This window comes from Poecilia formosa, unplaced genomic scaffold (assembly GCF_000485575.1).
Source record: "Poecilia formosa unplaced genomic scaffold, Poecilia_formosa-5.1.2 Scaffold616, whole genome shotgun sequence".
Taxonomy (NCBI): Eukaryota; Metazoa; Chordata; class Actinopteri; order Cyprinodontiformes; family Poeciliidae; genus Poecilia; species Poecilia formosa.
In genome coordinates, this window is record NW_006800555.1 from 41,048 (window position 1) to 56,717 (window position 15,670).

At 38.8% G+C, this 15,670-nt stretch overlaps 1 protein-coding gene across 5 annotated transcripts in view; it reads left to right on the top strand.

Moving 5' to 3' along the window:
- Positions 1 to 15,670, top strand: part of rps6ka3b (ribosomal protein S6 kinase, polypeptide 3b) — a 50,192-nt gene that overhangs the window by 20,295 nt on the left and 14,227 nt on the right. For 2 of the 5 annotated variants that reach the window (XM_007541539.2, XM_007541541.2), the window contains 4 exons: positions 14,075 to 14,191; positions 14,271 to 14,352; positions 15,339 to 15,419; positions 15,503 to 15,582. In XM_007541539.2, the coding sequence (XP_007541601.1) occupies positions 14,075 to 14,191; positions 14,271 to 14,352; positions 15,339 to 15,419; positions 15,503 to 15,582 (360 nt within the window). Of the gene's footprint in view, positions 1 to 7,477; positions 7,784 to 12,098; positions 12,211 to 14,074; positions 14,192 to 14,270; positions 14,353 to 15,338; positions 15,420 to 15,502; positions 15,583 to 15,670 lie in introns of those variants that run through there. The other 3 variants (XM_016665756.1, XM_016665755.1, XM_016665758.1) reach the window with 3 other exon arrangements.

The following is a 15,670-nucleotide window of genomic DNA, read 5'->3' on the forward strand; positions in this document are numbered from 1 at the left end:
CCCGCTCTGATCCGGTTCTGGTTGGGCAGCTGGATGACATTCAGGCTGAAGCTTCAGGATGTTGGAGGAATTTTATTTGCATTTTTTTGTTGTTTCTCTGTTGGCTGTAAAATTTACGACAGCATGTCAGGCCTATTGTAGATATGAAAAAATTAGCAGTAAATTTCCGCCAAAAATTTCAGAAATTTTTTATAAAACCTTGTAAATTTCTGAGTTTGGAAATTCTAAAATTATCTAGAAAAAAACTGAGTTTGAAAGTCAAATTATTTAGAAAATTTGGAAATTTTGAGATTAATCAATGTTTCTAACTCAGAACATTGCAAGTTTTTTTGTAGAAAATATGTGATCAATCTCAAATTTTAATTTTTTTTCAAATAATTTTAAAAATTTTGACATTTTCCTCTTCTACAAAATTTCTGATATTAATCTCAAAATGTATGTTTTTTTTATGTTTTGAAAAATTTCTCAAAATTTCTGAATTTTTTCCAGCAAAATTTTGACTTTTCTTACTCAGAAATTTAAAAGTTTTTTGTAGAAAATTTCTGAGATTTATCTCAAAATTTGAGTTTTTTCTATCAAATTTACTCTTCCTTTCTGTTTGTTTCCACCCAGAGTGGCCGTAATCTGCTGTGGTAAAAATCTGATTGTAATTAATTATTTTGCTGCGTTAGAGATGTGATTATGTTTAATGTCTTCCCTGTTTTCCACAGCGGCCGCTGATGTTGATGATTGGCTGAAAAAGGCTTTTTGCTGCTTATTGGAGCCTTTTAAAGGTCGTTAATGTGGTTTTTCTGTCGCCGTGTTGCTGCTGCAGAAAACATTTCAGTCTCTGCATTGCTCACACATTTCCCCCTTTAAACAAAGGGACCATTTCTGGGCGAATTTGGACTTTCAAGGGATTTATTATGGTACGATTCTGTCACCGTTTGTCTCTGAAGGACAAAGGCCCAGAGTCATTTGGGTCCAAACAGAAACAGGAAGGAAGCTGATTCTTAGATTTCTGAATGGAGGAAAACGTGTTCAGAGCAGGGGCGTCCTAACTTTTTGACATGTGGGCCAAAACTAAAATAATCAAATATTGTTGTGGTTTTTTAAAATCTCTTACTCTAAGCATGTAATGTTTTATTTAAACAAGTGTGTTTGGTAAGTTTTAGTAGGAAATGTTCTCAGAATGTCTGATTACCTGAAGCAGTCCCTGAACCTGAACTTGTGAGTTTTTCTGTCGTTTCTGTAACACCAGGCCGGTTCTGACCCGGTTTCTGGGCAGGAAGTGAGGCTGTAACACTGGGCCGGTTCTGACCCGGTTTCTGGGCTGGAAATGAAGCTGTTACACTGGGCCGGTTCTGACCCGGTTTCTGGGCTGGAAGTGAGGCTGTAACACCGGGCCGGTTCTGACCCGATTTCTGAGCTGGAGGTGAAGCTGTAACACCGGGCCGGTTCTGATCCGGTTTCTGAGCTGGAGGTGAAGCTGTTACACTGGGCCGGTTCTGACCCGGTTTCTGGGCTGGAAATGAAGCTGTTACACCGGGCCGGTTCTGACCCGGTTTCTGGGCTGTAAGTGAAGCTGTACCATTTAAAACCCGGTTTCTGGGCAGGAAGTGAGGCATGATGCTGACAGCTTTGCTCCGACACCTGAGCCTTGTTTGATCGAATCATTTGCTCCAAGTCCCGCAGCATGACTCCTCCCAGCTCCCAAAATCTGGGATAATCTCCCATTTTTAACATTTTATTCCCAAGAAGTGAAATATTCTTGTAATCTGCCTTTATGGCTACATTTCTTTAGACTTTGGCAAAATTTTTTACATTTATATTCGAGTATTTGATCATTTTCTAAGGTCTGGGTTTATTTTACTCCTAATTTGTCCCAGTCTGTTAGACAAACGATGCTTTATGTTGTCAGGTACAGAAAATGAGAACAAAGTCCAAAGAAAAACATTAAACATTAAAACCTCTTGGTGCTAAACTACCGAGTAAATCTGGCTGCTTGGAGGGACGACTTCAAATAATGATACTTTTGTTTTATGTTCATTTATCAACAAACCACAAAATTACTGAAGTTATTTAAAACATCGACTCCTCTATAAGTAGCTCCTGAAATGACTCTTCCTGGTTTTACTGATATTTTTTGGGCATAAAAAGATAAAAATTGATCCTTCAGATGATCAGAGACGCTAAAACATTGAGGAGGCTTTTCATCATCACAGCCTGAATATTTCTGGACGTCCTTCCTGTTGCTGCGACTCGTTAGTTTGGCTCGTTAGTTTGGCTCGTTAGCGACTCGTTAGTTTGGCTCGTTAGCGGCTCGTTAGCGACTCGTTAGTTTGGCTCATTAGCGACTCGTTAGTTTGGCTCGTTAGCGGCTCGTTAGCGACTCGTTAGTTTGGCTCGTTAGCGACTTAAAACTGAAACTAAAACAGGAAATGTTTTTCACAAAGAATGGAAATTGAAACATTCAGCTCTGGTAGTTTTTTTGTCGTTTTTTAGTCTCTCCTGTTGCTCAGCTCTGGTAGTTTGTCTCTCCAGCTCTGGTAGTTTGTCTCTTTCAGTTCTGGTAGTTTGTCTCTTTCAGCTCTGGTAGTTTGTCTCTTTCAGCGCTGGTAGTTTGTCTCTTTCAGCTCTGGTAGTTTGTCTCTTTCAGCTCTGGTAGTTTGTCTCTTTCAGCTCTGGTAGTTTGTCTCTTTCAGCTCTGGTAGTTTGTCTCTTTCAGCTCTGGTAGTTTGTCTCTCTAGCTCTGGTAGTTTGTTCCCAGCGGGTCGGCGGTGGATCGGTTCCATCAGAACCTCTCGGCTCTGATTCAGGATCTTTTCCTCTTGAATAAATGATGAAGATCTTCATCGCTCTTCCTCATCCATTCTTAATGATCCCTTGCTCGCCCTCATATCCGCCTCTCTCCCTCTCCCTCTCTCTCTCCTCGCTCGTCCTCCCACCTCCTCCATTTTCCTCCGTCTCTTTTAGAAGAAGCAGAAATTATTCCTCTACGTCGTTTTTCTCCGACTCGGTGGAAATTTGAGTTAAAGTGAAAACGTGGGAGTTTATCTGAACAGCGTCGGTAGTTTGTTTGTCTGTTGATGCTGAAAACATTTAACTTTCAGACGTTTATTAGCTGTGAACCTGTTTATTGTCTTTTCTCTCCTTTAATGTTTAAGTTTGGACCAGAGGCTAATCTTTTCTTCTTTTATTTCCTGGAGCATAAATTGTCCCTGAATTTATTGCGATATAATTTTCAGCTAATATAGTAATAATGGACAATATAGATATAAAAGTTTAGAAATCCTGGAGATCCTTTTCTGTAGTTTGTGATGAGAAAATAAAATCTACTGTAAAAACATAAACTCATCACTTATCACGTGCAGTTTTTTTCAAAAAACATACAGAATATTTATATTTGTGATATAAATATTTATAATCTGCAGGATGTGACCATTTTTATCCAATTAATTGTGAAAATAATCGATTACTGAGTAATCGTTAGCTGGAGACCGAACTGCAGCTGAACAATAATGGAAATGTATTTTGTAGTTACAAAGATTTTTTAGCCAAAGATTTTATGGAAAACTTAAAAAAATCTAAAATGATTAGATGAAAACTGCAAAAACACAAAATCTTACCAGGCATTTTGTCTAGTTTCTAGTGCAAATATCTTAGTTCACTTAAAATAACACAAAACTTACAAGTAACTTTTCAGCAACATATAGGAGCTTATTTCAAGTGAATTATTCCTTAATACTGATTCTGAAAAGTACTTGGTATTCTGGCAGATTATTTAAATTATAACAAGACATTTTTCACGTTTTAAAGGAAATAATCTGCCAGTCGAACTAATAATTTTTCTTAAATATTAAAAGAAGTTTCTATATTTATAAGTTACATATATTCTATATATGTAACTTATAAATTGGTTTTATCTTGTCAAGACGACAAAATGATTTGGTAACATTTCTGTTTTTGCAGTGTTCATCAAATGATTTTAGCTTCTTTAAAGCTTTTATAAGTTTTCCATAGAAAAGTTGCTTGTAAGTTAGTTTTGTTTTTATTTTAAACGTACTGAATTATTTGCAGTAGAAACTAAACTAAAAATGTTTGTAATTTTGTTTTTTTTTGCAGTGTAGTGCCAGGAAAATGAAGTAAAACTAGTTTAAATCTTGAGTAAAGTTTATTTTAGATATTTTATGTATTTAAATAGAAATATTTGAAAATCTGCTCCTGTAGGTGGCGCTCTTCTTCTTCTTCTTCGTTTCCAACTAGCAGCTCAGATATTTAGCTCTCATTTAGCAGCGGATGATTTTATTGTTCCCCTGTTTGACTCACCGCTCTCTCTCTCTGTGTGTGTGTGTGTGTGTGTGTGTGTGTGTGTGTGTGTGTGTGTGTGTGTGTGTGTGTGTTATCTGAACCCACGTCCTGACACATCCTGAGCGTTTGTGTGTCTGTCAGTGCGGTGTCCATCCGGCCCGTTAATTTGATTGCGTAACGGGCTTAGAGGGCGCAGATTGTCTGGAATGGAATCCATGATCGCTGCTGCCATGGAGAAGCTGCGCAACACACACACACACACACACACACACACACACACACACACACACACACACACATCGACGTTTGGTTGATGCTTTGACCTGCTGACAGTCAAACTGTGAACAACAGTGGAAAAAGCTTTTGGTGTTGAAGCTTCAGCAGCGTAAACAGAGAGTTGGAGGATAAACATCATCATCCTCGTCCTCTTCATCGTCGGTGTGTTTGGGATTATTGCTCGAGTCGCGGCCGCATCTATTTTTATTACCGGAGTTAATTAGGATGTGAATGTGGTGTCGGCTTCCTATCCTCTTGTCCTGCCAGGTGAATAAAGTTCAAACTTCTCCAGATCCTACGTTCATTTATTTTATTTTTTTATTTGCAGCCCCCGATTAGAGATAAACCTTTTTCACTTCCGATACCGATATCTGTGGTTCCGATACGGCTCGGCGATATGGACTAAAGTTTTATCATGATATTCTCTGCTAATATTCGCAAGCCGATAAGTGAGGTTAATAACTATTTATTACTTTTTAAAAGTCTAATCGATCAAAAAAAAAGCTCTCCTTTTTTAAAGTAGCTGTATGGCTGTGAATGCATTGCTCATCAATAAAATAGAAAATAAAAAGTAAAATAGTAAAAATAAGTAAGTAAGTACAAGTAAGTACAGTGGCAGCTTTTGATTTGGGCGTTTGCCCAGGGCGACATCAGAAAGGGGCGGGGCACCCAAAAACTGGAAAATATTTTTTTTTACAAAAGTTAAAGTAATTTACAAAATAAGCTCCACAATAATTTTAAAATTTTCCCGTATTTATTTGATTGAATGTATTTATTTTTTATTAATAATATCTGTATTTATTTGTTTAATTTTGAATAAAATGACATAGAGCTGCTTTAATGTTTGGCTTAAGCTTAATTTATAAAGGATGTTTGTAAATCCTGACAGTTTTATAAACTTAATTTTGATGATAAATGGTTGTAGAATATATTCTACAACCAGAGGAAACAAAGAAACAGGAAGAAGGTACTCTGGCGTCATTTTACTGGTTGGTTATGTAACAGGTTTTAGAGAACCAGCAGGTGTTTACATTCCCAGTTTCCCTCCCAGTCCCACTGGTTCCAGTGGAAACCAGTTCACAGGGAGCCGAGGCGACAACAGGTGGAGGTAATCCAAGAAATGTCAGCGGACCGTCGGCAGCATTGTGTACATTGTGTTTGGGAGAGATGGGTGGCGGCAGGTGGAGGATTTCCTGCCTGTGGGGTCAAAGGTCGCGGCGGTGGAGCTGCATTGTGTTTCTGCTGCAGAGGATCAGCTGGGAGTTTTAAACATGTTTGAGTTTCTGGTTTGCGTCAGCGTTTGTTACGTCAGCTGGATTTATTCGTCTGCTTCACCGGAGCTGGAAAAATAAAATATTTTATTTTAGTTTATGAAGTTATAAAAAATTTAACGTGTTATTTTATCAAGTGTGTCTGAAAAACCAGATTTTATTTACATGCTCTGGTTTTGTTGACAAGAAACCAAAAGTATTTGCAGTTTCTGTTAATATTTTAGGAGTTTGGCTGAATAATTAATGAGTTTTGACAGCAGTGAAACATTTTTATAACAGCTCTAACATGAGAAATTTAATGTTTCATTTTTTACCCATTAGTAAATCTTTCACCTCTTTTCCAACCAGATATTTGATAGATTCTGTGTTTAGTAATTTTATTTATTATTTTTGGTCATTTTGTTTTCTTGATATTTAAAAGATGTTCCAGTGTTAAGTCCAACTTGCATCATTATGTCATTATCAGTATATTATACAAATGGTGTTAAAACAACAATATCATCGTTTATTACAATAATTAATGGTCCAGTAAATCGTTATCATGACAGGAATTATGTCAGATTGTTCAGTTTCACCTGAAATCAAGAACCAGATGTTTAGAAAAGACAGGAAAATGATCCCAAACCAGTTTAAATTAACTTTACTAGTTTGGCAAGTGGAACGGTTGAATCATCAGCCAGAATTACTGTTGTTGAAAACTAGAAGATGTGGGTTAGTTTGTGGTTTTGGACCGGTGAGGAGCGGACAAACGGAACCATGAATCCAACTATAGGCACATAATTCTTGTTTTTAGAAAATATTGTCAAGATGGATTTATTTTTACTGGAATAATGAGTAAAAATAAATCGTAAAAGCCTCAGATTAATGTGAAATTTCTGCTCAGGATGAATGAATGCAGCCTGAAAGAGCTCCAGTCCGTTTGCCTAGTCAAAGCCCGGTTCGTTTGGGGAAGTGATCTGCCTACAAACCTCGGTCTGGGTGTGGTTGAAGTGAACTCTGGTTTGATCTGAATTCATATGTGAACGCCAAGCGGATTGGAGATCGCTCTAGAAGCAGGAAGTGGACTGCAGTGCAGGGCATTCTGGGTAAATTCAACCAAAACAAACATACTAGCCTAGCGCTTGCTAGGCTAGTATGTTAGAAAGGATAGTATGTTGGAGAAATGTCTCTTTGTTGTTAGTCAATGTTTTAGTTTCCATCTGGTGAAGAAGGAAGTTGCTCTCAGTGTCTTCAGAGGTTTCTGTGTCGTTTCCTTCAGTGGTTCTTGGTGCAGCGCCCCCACAGGCCAGGAGGGGAACAGGTTGGTTTGACTCAGAGCAGCTGGAGGTGGAGCAGATGGTGGAGTTTTGGTCTCCAATCAAATCAGTTTTATGTGACAATCAGTGTGAAAACACAAGGAAGACAAACCAGCTGTTTTTCTCCTTATCTTGATTCTTTTTAGTAACTCGGCTGATATCAGCATTTGGTTCATTCTAGTATTTTAATCTGTGAATTAGAAGAAGTTTTAGAGATCAAACAGTCGGCTTGGTTATTTTATATGTAAATAAGAGATAGAAACTTCCTTCTGAGCATAGATAGCCACCTTCCCATGTCGGGGAATTTGCAGTGGGAGTTGTGCTCCTCGTGGTGTTTGGTGATTGGTCAGCGGCAGCGGGGATCTCCAGGACATCTGCTGGAAACTCTGGGTGGAAGGTTACAGCTGCAGTCCTGAGCACAGGCAGAGACCTCGCTCTGCTCAGACGGGGATCCCACTGCGCTGACGCACCATGACCGGCTGCTCCGCCGCCGCCGCCGGCCTGGTCAGAGCGCTGAGGCGCCGCCTGAAGTCCCTCCGGCGGCTCCTGCTCTCCTCCGGGTCGGACGGCGCCGCTGGCTGCTGGGAGAAACCCGGGCTGGAGAAGCTGAGAGCTTTAGAGTGTTGTGGACCAGAATCCCTGAGTGAGGCTGTGAGTAATCCTGAGATTTAACGCTAACAGATGTTTGTTTTTATACGTTTCTCAGAAAACGGTGGAATGGTTTCAGCTGCAGAAACTCCTTACCAAAAGCTTTTAGTGCAAATATGTCAGCACAAGACAAAACTAACTCACATGTAACTTTTCAGCAAGATGTATAGGAGCTTGTTTCAAGTCTCTGATTCCTTAATATTGATGAAAACGTTCTCGTTCCATTGGCAGATAAAAAACAATTTCCCCCGTTGAAATAATCTGCCAGAAGTTTTTAAACTTTATTCAGGAATTATTGACTCAATAAGCTTCCCAGAGGAAAACAACCCAGATTAAGATGTTTAGTCTAATTAATTTTATCAACTCAGTTCCTGTCATAAACAGATTTATCTTCACTGATATTCTGTTGGAAAGTCGGATTATTTCTGTTGTTTGGCTTCATGTGTGCAGAATAAACCTTTACAACTTGTGATTACCTGCAATAAAAGGTGAATAATCTGACTGCAAACACTGAATAAACGGATAATTAATCATCTGGAAACAGGATTTTCCTTCTTATCCGACAGAACGTAGCAGCTCTTCCCTTAACCTCTAGTTTTTGTTGTATTCGTTACGTTTTAAATAGTATTTAGTGTAATTTTTTTCCAGGTTTGTTTCAGAAACGTTTTTGCTCAGAGGATAAAAACCGGCTGACGGTTTGAGTTGATGTAATATTACTGCTGCGTAATGTTCCCACTGGGAGGTTTGCTCAGCTGATTGAATTTGCTCACATGGCCTCTTAATTATAATTATAATTATCTCACAGATGTGAAGCCTGTTACTGAGGCCAACCTGTCAGAAATTATCACCCGAGTCGCAGAATAAAGAAAATATGGACTTTGACTTTCAGCTAAAGATAAAAACTGTCAGATGTGGAAAAATGTAATATGTTTAAAACCATGTTGGATTTTCAGGTTGGAGTTGGTAACAAAGCTCATTGAAATTTAGTCGTTTAGTTGAAATTTCTGAATGAAATTCAGACCAAAATTTCTTCCAAACTGTCAGATTTCCTGTAATCCTTCATTCTGTTCTTCATCAGCAGTTCTCAGAGTTTCTGAGGCTTTAATTTGAGTTTTTCTTGGGCTTCTGCAGCTTTTTCTCTGGTTTTCAGTGCAGGCCTGGGCGGCGTTCAGAGGAATGTTTTTGTTTTGGTTGTGAAGGAACATCTTCCTCACATATGAATCATTCAGGCATTAAAAGGCTCGTAAACTCGAGGGTTGGTCCGGTTGTGTTTTCAGGATGTTTAGGCTCTTTGTTTCTGTGAGTTAGTCACAAAAACACCAGGCATCATTTCTTTACAGCGTTGATGAACCAAGTATGGAGAACTATGGATTATAATATTTTAATTTGATTATCTTGAGCTGTTTTATCTTATTTTACTTTGTTTAGGCTTAATTTATCCCAGTTTGCTAATCCTGTCTTACCTGGTTTATTTTTCTTATTTTAGCTCCTATAAACTTTGTTTATGTATATTAAACAAACCTTGTCTTATTTTAGTTTATTCTAGCTTAACTGTGCTTAGTTTAGTTAATCTGAGTTTTTTAGCTACCCTAAGATTAACTATGCTTTTTTAAGCTTTGGCTCTAAAATCTTAATATTTCTTAATTTAGCCTATTTTACTTTAGTTTTTTGTCTTATATCTTTTTGTATCTTAGATAATTTCTCTTTTTTTTAATCTTACTTTATTTTTGGTAATCTTAGTTTGTCTTGTGTTTAATTTGCTGTATATTTTTACATTCTGTTAGTTAATTTTGTAGTTTATTTTATCTTTTTGTGTCTTTTTATGTTTGGAGTTAATATCATTACATCATATTATCTAATTTAGTAGCTCTGCGTGGCTAATCTTTACCTTAACTTGGCTTATTTTTGCTTATCTTGTATCTTTTATATCTAGGTTCATTTTTGAATATCTTTTCTTGGTTAATTTTATATCTTTGTGTTTTTTTAGCTTATTGTTTATCTTATCTTGCCTGGTTTAATCAGGGCTTTCAGTTATTTGCCTGTTTGGCCGGGTTTTATTTATTTTCTGTCCCAGTCCTGCTTTATCTCACTGATTTCCTGCTGATTTATGAGAAATTTGATGTTGCCAGGTTTTTATTAACACATGATTCAGTCACTGAAGGGAAACTTTTCTAGTTGTTTAATCAACGAAAAACTTTTTTTACCTTTTATTCCATAACTGTGACTCAGAATCCATCAGTCAGCAGAGGAACTGGAAAAAATTGAGAAAATTAACTGCTTCTGTGCCTGTTTTCAGTTCTGATTGCTTAATTTTTATCATTTAGCACCATAAATTTGCAGGTTAGATTCCCGTGTGGTCGGACGCAGGTGAGCCGAACCTGAGTTTGCTGCTTTGTGCGGTTTCTGCAGAAACAGGTGCAGGACTTTCAGTTTTTATTCCTATAATCAGGAGGTGCTACATGAGCATCCTGTCACTTCGGCTCTGATCCTCCATCTGCGATCTGACTCACTCTCTCTCTCACACACACACACGCGCACACACACACACACAGACACACGCACGCGTGCGCCATGATTTCAAATGTCAACATTCAGAAACCTGTCAGCCCTCCAAGCGCCAACAAACCGTCCAGAGTCTGTTTCTATCAGCTGCTGTGGCGTTCAGGTGCGCCGTCGGTTCAGTCAGGTGGGAAACCAGTCAGAGCCGCGACGCTTTTGAAGCTAATTACATGCAGCGCAAATTACATGTTTAGCTGCATAATCTTTTTATGGAAACTGGAGCTGCTTTTGTCTGTGATGTCATGATTTTGGATGGAAATTGTGTCATCAAATATAATGGAGAATAAGATGAAAAAGTATCAGTTTAGATTAGGACTGAAGCGATTAATTGTTATTAATCGGTTATTGAAATAATCATTAACTGATTTAGTAATCAATTAATCGTTGGCTTTTCAGACTAAAAAACTACCATCTGCTGAAAGAACAACACATTCAGGGCAGTAATTAGGCCAAAACTGTACAGAAAATAGACACATTTTGCATTTAAGATGAATAAAAAAACCTTTTATCTGTAAATCTATTCAACCCAGAAATCCTCAAACTACAGTTTTAGCTTCACCTGGTTCAATTTCCTTAAAAAAACAAAAACAAACTATATTTAATTATTAATTAGTTAATCCAAAAAATATTGTTGATACTGATATCAACAATATATTTGATATTTTCTGCTGGACTGTTGATGTTCAGTCAAGCAGAAAGTTTTGACATGTTAGAAGTATTTTTTAGCTACAGATGCTACAAATGATCAATAGTTCACTAAAAGGAATGCTGTTTTGACACAATTTAGGCAATAAAATGTTCATTTTTTTGTTTGAAAAGGAATTAAATTATTGATATGTATTTTTCAATATATAAAATAAGCTTAATTGGTTAAATGAAAAATCTCCACAATATTCTAATTTCTTTTATCCGATTGTCAGAATAGTTGATAGATTGATCTATCTGAAGCTCTTCAGAGGGCAACTACTAAAGGTAATCCATTATGCAAATTTCACATTTTACATGTTTTTATTCCTCCATTTTGGTTTTCTTTTTGGTGTCTGGAAACTGAGCCATTTCAAAAACTTCATGATTGTTGAGTCACAGACCAACAACCAAGCAACCTCAGCAGAGCTCTAGCATGTTTGGTCAGTTTGTTTTACCGTTGTATGCTCTGTACAATGGCTGCTGGAAAAGACAAGAGTTTTGTTGTTGGCTTTCCATCCAGAAACCACTGGCTGCTTTTCTGTTGGTTGTGCAGGAGGGTCCACTTCTGCTTTTCAAAGATGTATGGTTGTGTAATTGTGCATCTGTTTGCAGCCATTTTCTCATGGAGTTGAGTTGGGGGGCGTGGCTAAAAGCAGCTTATTTGGACTTAAAGTGACAGAGCTCATTCTGAAAATAGACTAAAGTCTCCACTATCAAAGAATGATTTTATGCAAAAAGTGTATTGAACATGATTTGTATAGGCCATAGATGCATCCTAACCTGTTCAAGGAAGCATTATCGGTCACTTTTAACAGTGGATTTGAGTTTTAATCTAATTTAACCAGAGAAACTGGAGATTTCTGCTGCACAGCTTCCCGTTGGGGCACAAAAACTGCAAACAAAGAGACGAAGAGGTGCAAACTGGAAGGGAGAGGTGAGAACAGATCAAGTAAAGATAGAAGAAGTGAGACGGAGGGAGCAGAGAGGGAGGAGAGAGAGGGAGGAGAGAGAGGGAGGCGTTGTCTCAGGGAGAGAGAGAGGCAGCGCCGGCTCCGTCCTGCCGCCTCGCAGTTGATGCTTGGAGCATGTTGGCGCCACAGAAGCTGAGACGTTTTCGGGACTACAGGACCCAGAATCCTCTGGGGCAGCCGGCAGCCGGCAGGTCGCCCACCTGGGAGCTGCAGGTATGCAGAGGAAGGGGATGCCGGGTTTATTTACCTGTTTGGTTGGTGAGTTCAGGATCCTCAGCAGGAGGTTGTTCACCGTTTCTGGACTGCAGCAGGTTTCAGGGCGTCTCCATGACAACCGGGATTTCCTGCTGTTTGGATGACGAACAGGTGGGAAACCTGTGACTCGCATGAAACGGAGGGAGAAACATCTGATCGCTCCTGGATGTTTCTGCAGCTCCGGATGAAACCCTGCTGGGAATCCTCCAACGAGGAAAAACGAGTTTAGAAATCGATCAGTAATGGCTCAGCTGCTCAATCACCTTATTGATCGGATACAACCTGCTCTGACCTTGTTGTTTAAGTGTTGCATGCAGATTTCAACACATCGGAACCAGGCTAGGTGAAACCGGGCCGATTTTAATCAATGTTTATTTCCATCTTGTTGCTGTTCTTGTTCGGTCATGTGACAGTGATGCAGTGTTGGATTGTGGGTAATTTAACTGAGGTAGAGAAGCAACACGAACTGCGTTGTGTTGTCATGTTTTATGGTTTCAAAATGTTATATTTCTAATGAAGACCAAAACGATTAATCATGATTGACTATTGAAATAATCGACTACTTTAGTAATCGATTAACTTTAATTTTGTGGAGAACACATAACACTGCAACTGGAAGATGTTTTAAATATCCAAAATAAAACAACCAAAAATAAGAAATAAAAATTAAATAAAAGCTGCAAGCAACCTAAACAGAAAATAAATTGGATTATGATGTCTCTGTAAACAACATAAATGTTAATTTATCATGGAATCAGGCTGGTCCGACGTTTAAACTGATATATAAAATACAAAATCAGTAAATATTGCTATAAAACAACAGTAAATGTATTGGTTTTGGTCTAAATTTTAAAATCGGTGCATCCGGCTGATGATGTTTACAGTCAAATCGTTGCACATTAATTTTAATGTGAAGCACTCAGCAGGCAGGACGAGGAAACACATAAAGGCATCGATGGAAATCCATCAACCTGAACTGGAAACAACAGGATCCTCTTTTGTGTACTTCTAATTTTAACCTGGAAATGGAGAAGAGAAGAAACTTAAAAATAAGTTTAATCTTAAAAGTTCTGGTCCGGATGAGGAAATAGTTTGTCTGCTGGTTGAACAAATTTACATTTTAAGTGAAAATAAACTTGATTGTTGTGTAGACTGAGCTGATTTAAACTGAATCAGATTAAAAATAAACACATCAGGATGACTTTGGTTGGAAAATAAGGAAATAATTTACATAATTTATTCCAGGCAGGCGGAGCAGCAGCCAATAAAATGATTTCACTCTAATTCAGTTTTCAGGCTTTGGGGGATTTACTTCACACCTACATATTTTACCAAGGAGGCTGTAGAAATAGAGTTGGGAGAAGAAAGGAATATTTAATATGCTATAAATGGAGGAAATGAGGGGAAAATGGAAAAATGAAGGACAGAAGTGGAGGAGTTGGTGAAAGTTTAAAGGAAGGAAAAAAGAAGGAAGAGATGCTTATTGTGGTAATTTCCTGCTTCCACCAGATGAAAATATGATATTTAAGATTAGAATATGACATCAGACCAATAACAATGTTTTAATCCATACATCTGTTTAAAGGTTTTTGTTTTCAAAATGTGAATTTATTCTAATTTACTGAATATGACCGTAGTAGAAAGAACTGAGGGAGGAAATGACGAGAGATGGGAGGAAGTGAAGAAAAAGGAAAATATGTCACAGAGTATTTTTAATCATTTTCCAGGAATGGAAAAATGTTTTTTTAAACTCTTCCTCCATCTGCTGAGTGAAACTCTAAAAATAAAGTTCAACATGATGACGATGGTGTTTGTGCTGCAGGATGACGTCCCCATCAAAGAGATCAGCATCACCCACCATGTGAAGGAGGGGTCGGAGAAGGCCGACCCGCGGCAGTTTGAGCTCCGGAAGGTTCTGGGTCAGGGTTCGTTTGGGAAGGTGAGTCGGTTCCGGTACCAGGCAGCGGCAGAGTCTCCATGTTTTCGTCTTTCTGAATGAACTCGCCTCCGGTCTGCAGGTGTTTCTGGTGAGGAAGGTCACAGGACCGGACACAGGTCAGCTCTACGCCATGAAGGTCCTGAAGAAAGCCACGCTGAAAGGTAAACACACCTGGATGAGCCTCTTTCCTCCTGAAAACTCTGGAAATCTGTTGCTGTGGTTTGGATTCAGTCCAACAATCTGCTGCTTCCAGATCACAGGAACCAGAACGGTGCATATTTGTAAACAATAAAGAAAAATGTGCGTCCACAGAAACTGGTGCAGTGAGTCCACCGGGCCAGTCGGTGGCGCTGTAGCACAGTGAGAGAATGACAACAAGAACACAGAACTGTTGCCATATTGAGCATATGAGAGCCATTAGAGATAGAAAAAAAAGCTAATGAAATTTTTAGATTAATTTCAGAAATTTTCTAGAAAAGACAAAAAAAAAATTCTGATCTCCAAAAGTCACAAATTTTCTAGAGAAAAAAACCTCATACATTTTGAGATTAATCAGAAATGTTCTAGAAAAATTGGACATTTCTGAGTTTAAAAAGTTTAACATTTGTTTGAAAAACTGATATTTTGAGATTAAGAAGCTTTTTAGAAAAAATATGGAGACTTCTAAATTTTGAAAGTTGAAATTTTTCTTGGTGTCAAAAGAAAAAAAAAAGTTTTAAAACTTTGATACAAAAGATGGCTCCAAACCAGGAAGTAGACTGCAGCGCAGGGCATTCTGTTTTGGTTTTATGGGGTGTAAATACCGTCTGTAATCCGTATTTACATGGATTACAGACGTACAGAGTCACGGTGAGTCTGTTTTATTGAAGCTATGAAATCGTGTTTCTTCTTCTGTGGATTCTCGGACGTCATCTCCCAAAATGGAATTTCACACTTTCTCATGAGACGGACGAAAAAAGCAGGAGGGAGAAATAAACCCCAGAAAGGAGGCTGATCTCCAACCAAACACCATCTGCTGCTGCAGACGAGTCTGCTGCATCCTGATTCATCTTCATCGCCCTCCTCCTCTTCCTCTCCGGAGCTCAATCAAGCGGCGCTGCTGCACCTTTGGCTGCCGGCTTAATCTGGAGGTTTCTGTGTTTTCCAGTTCGCGACCGGGTCAGAACCAAGATGGAGAGGGACATCCTGGTGGAGGTCAACCACCCCTTCATCGTCAAGCTCCATTACGGTGAGTCGGCCAATCGGAGAGCTCCGTGATTCGCCGATCGGCCAATCAGAGAGCAGTTTGGGTCTCATCTGTGTCGTCTGCAGCGTTTCAGACGGAGGGGAAGCTTTACCTCATCCTGGACTTCCTGAGAGGAGGAGACCTGTTCACCCGCCTCTCCAAGGAGGTAAACGCTCAGCATGGCTAAAACTAAGTACACCCTCAGCAGGGAGACGCTGTCAGAAAAACTAAGTACACCCTCAGCAGGGAGACGC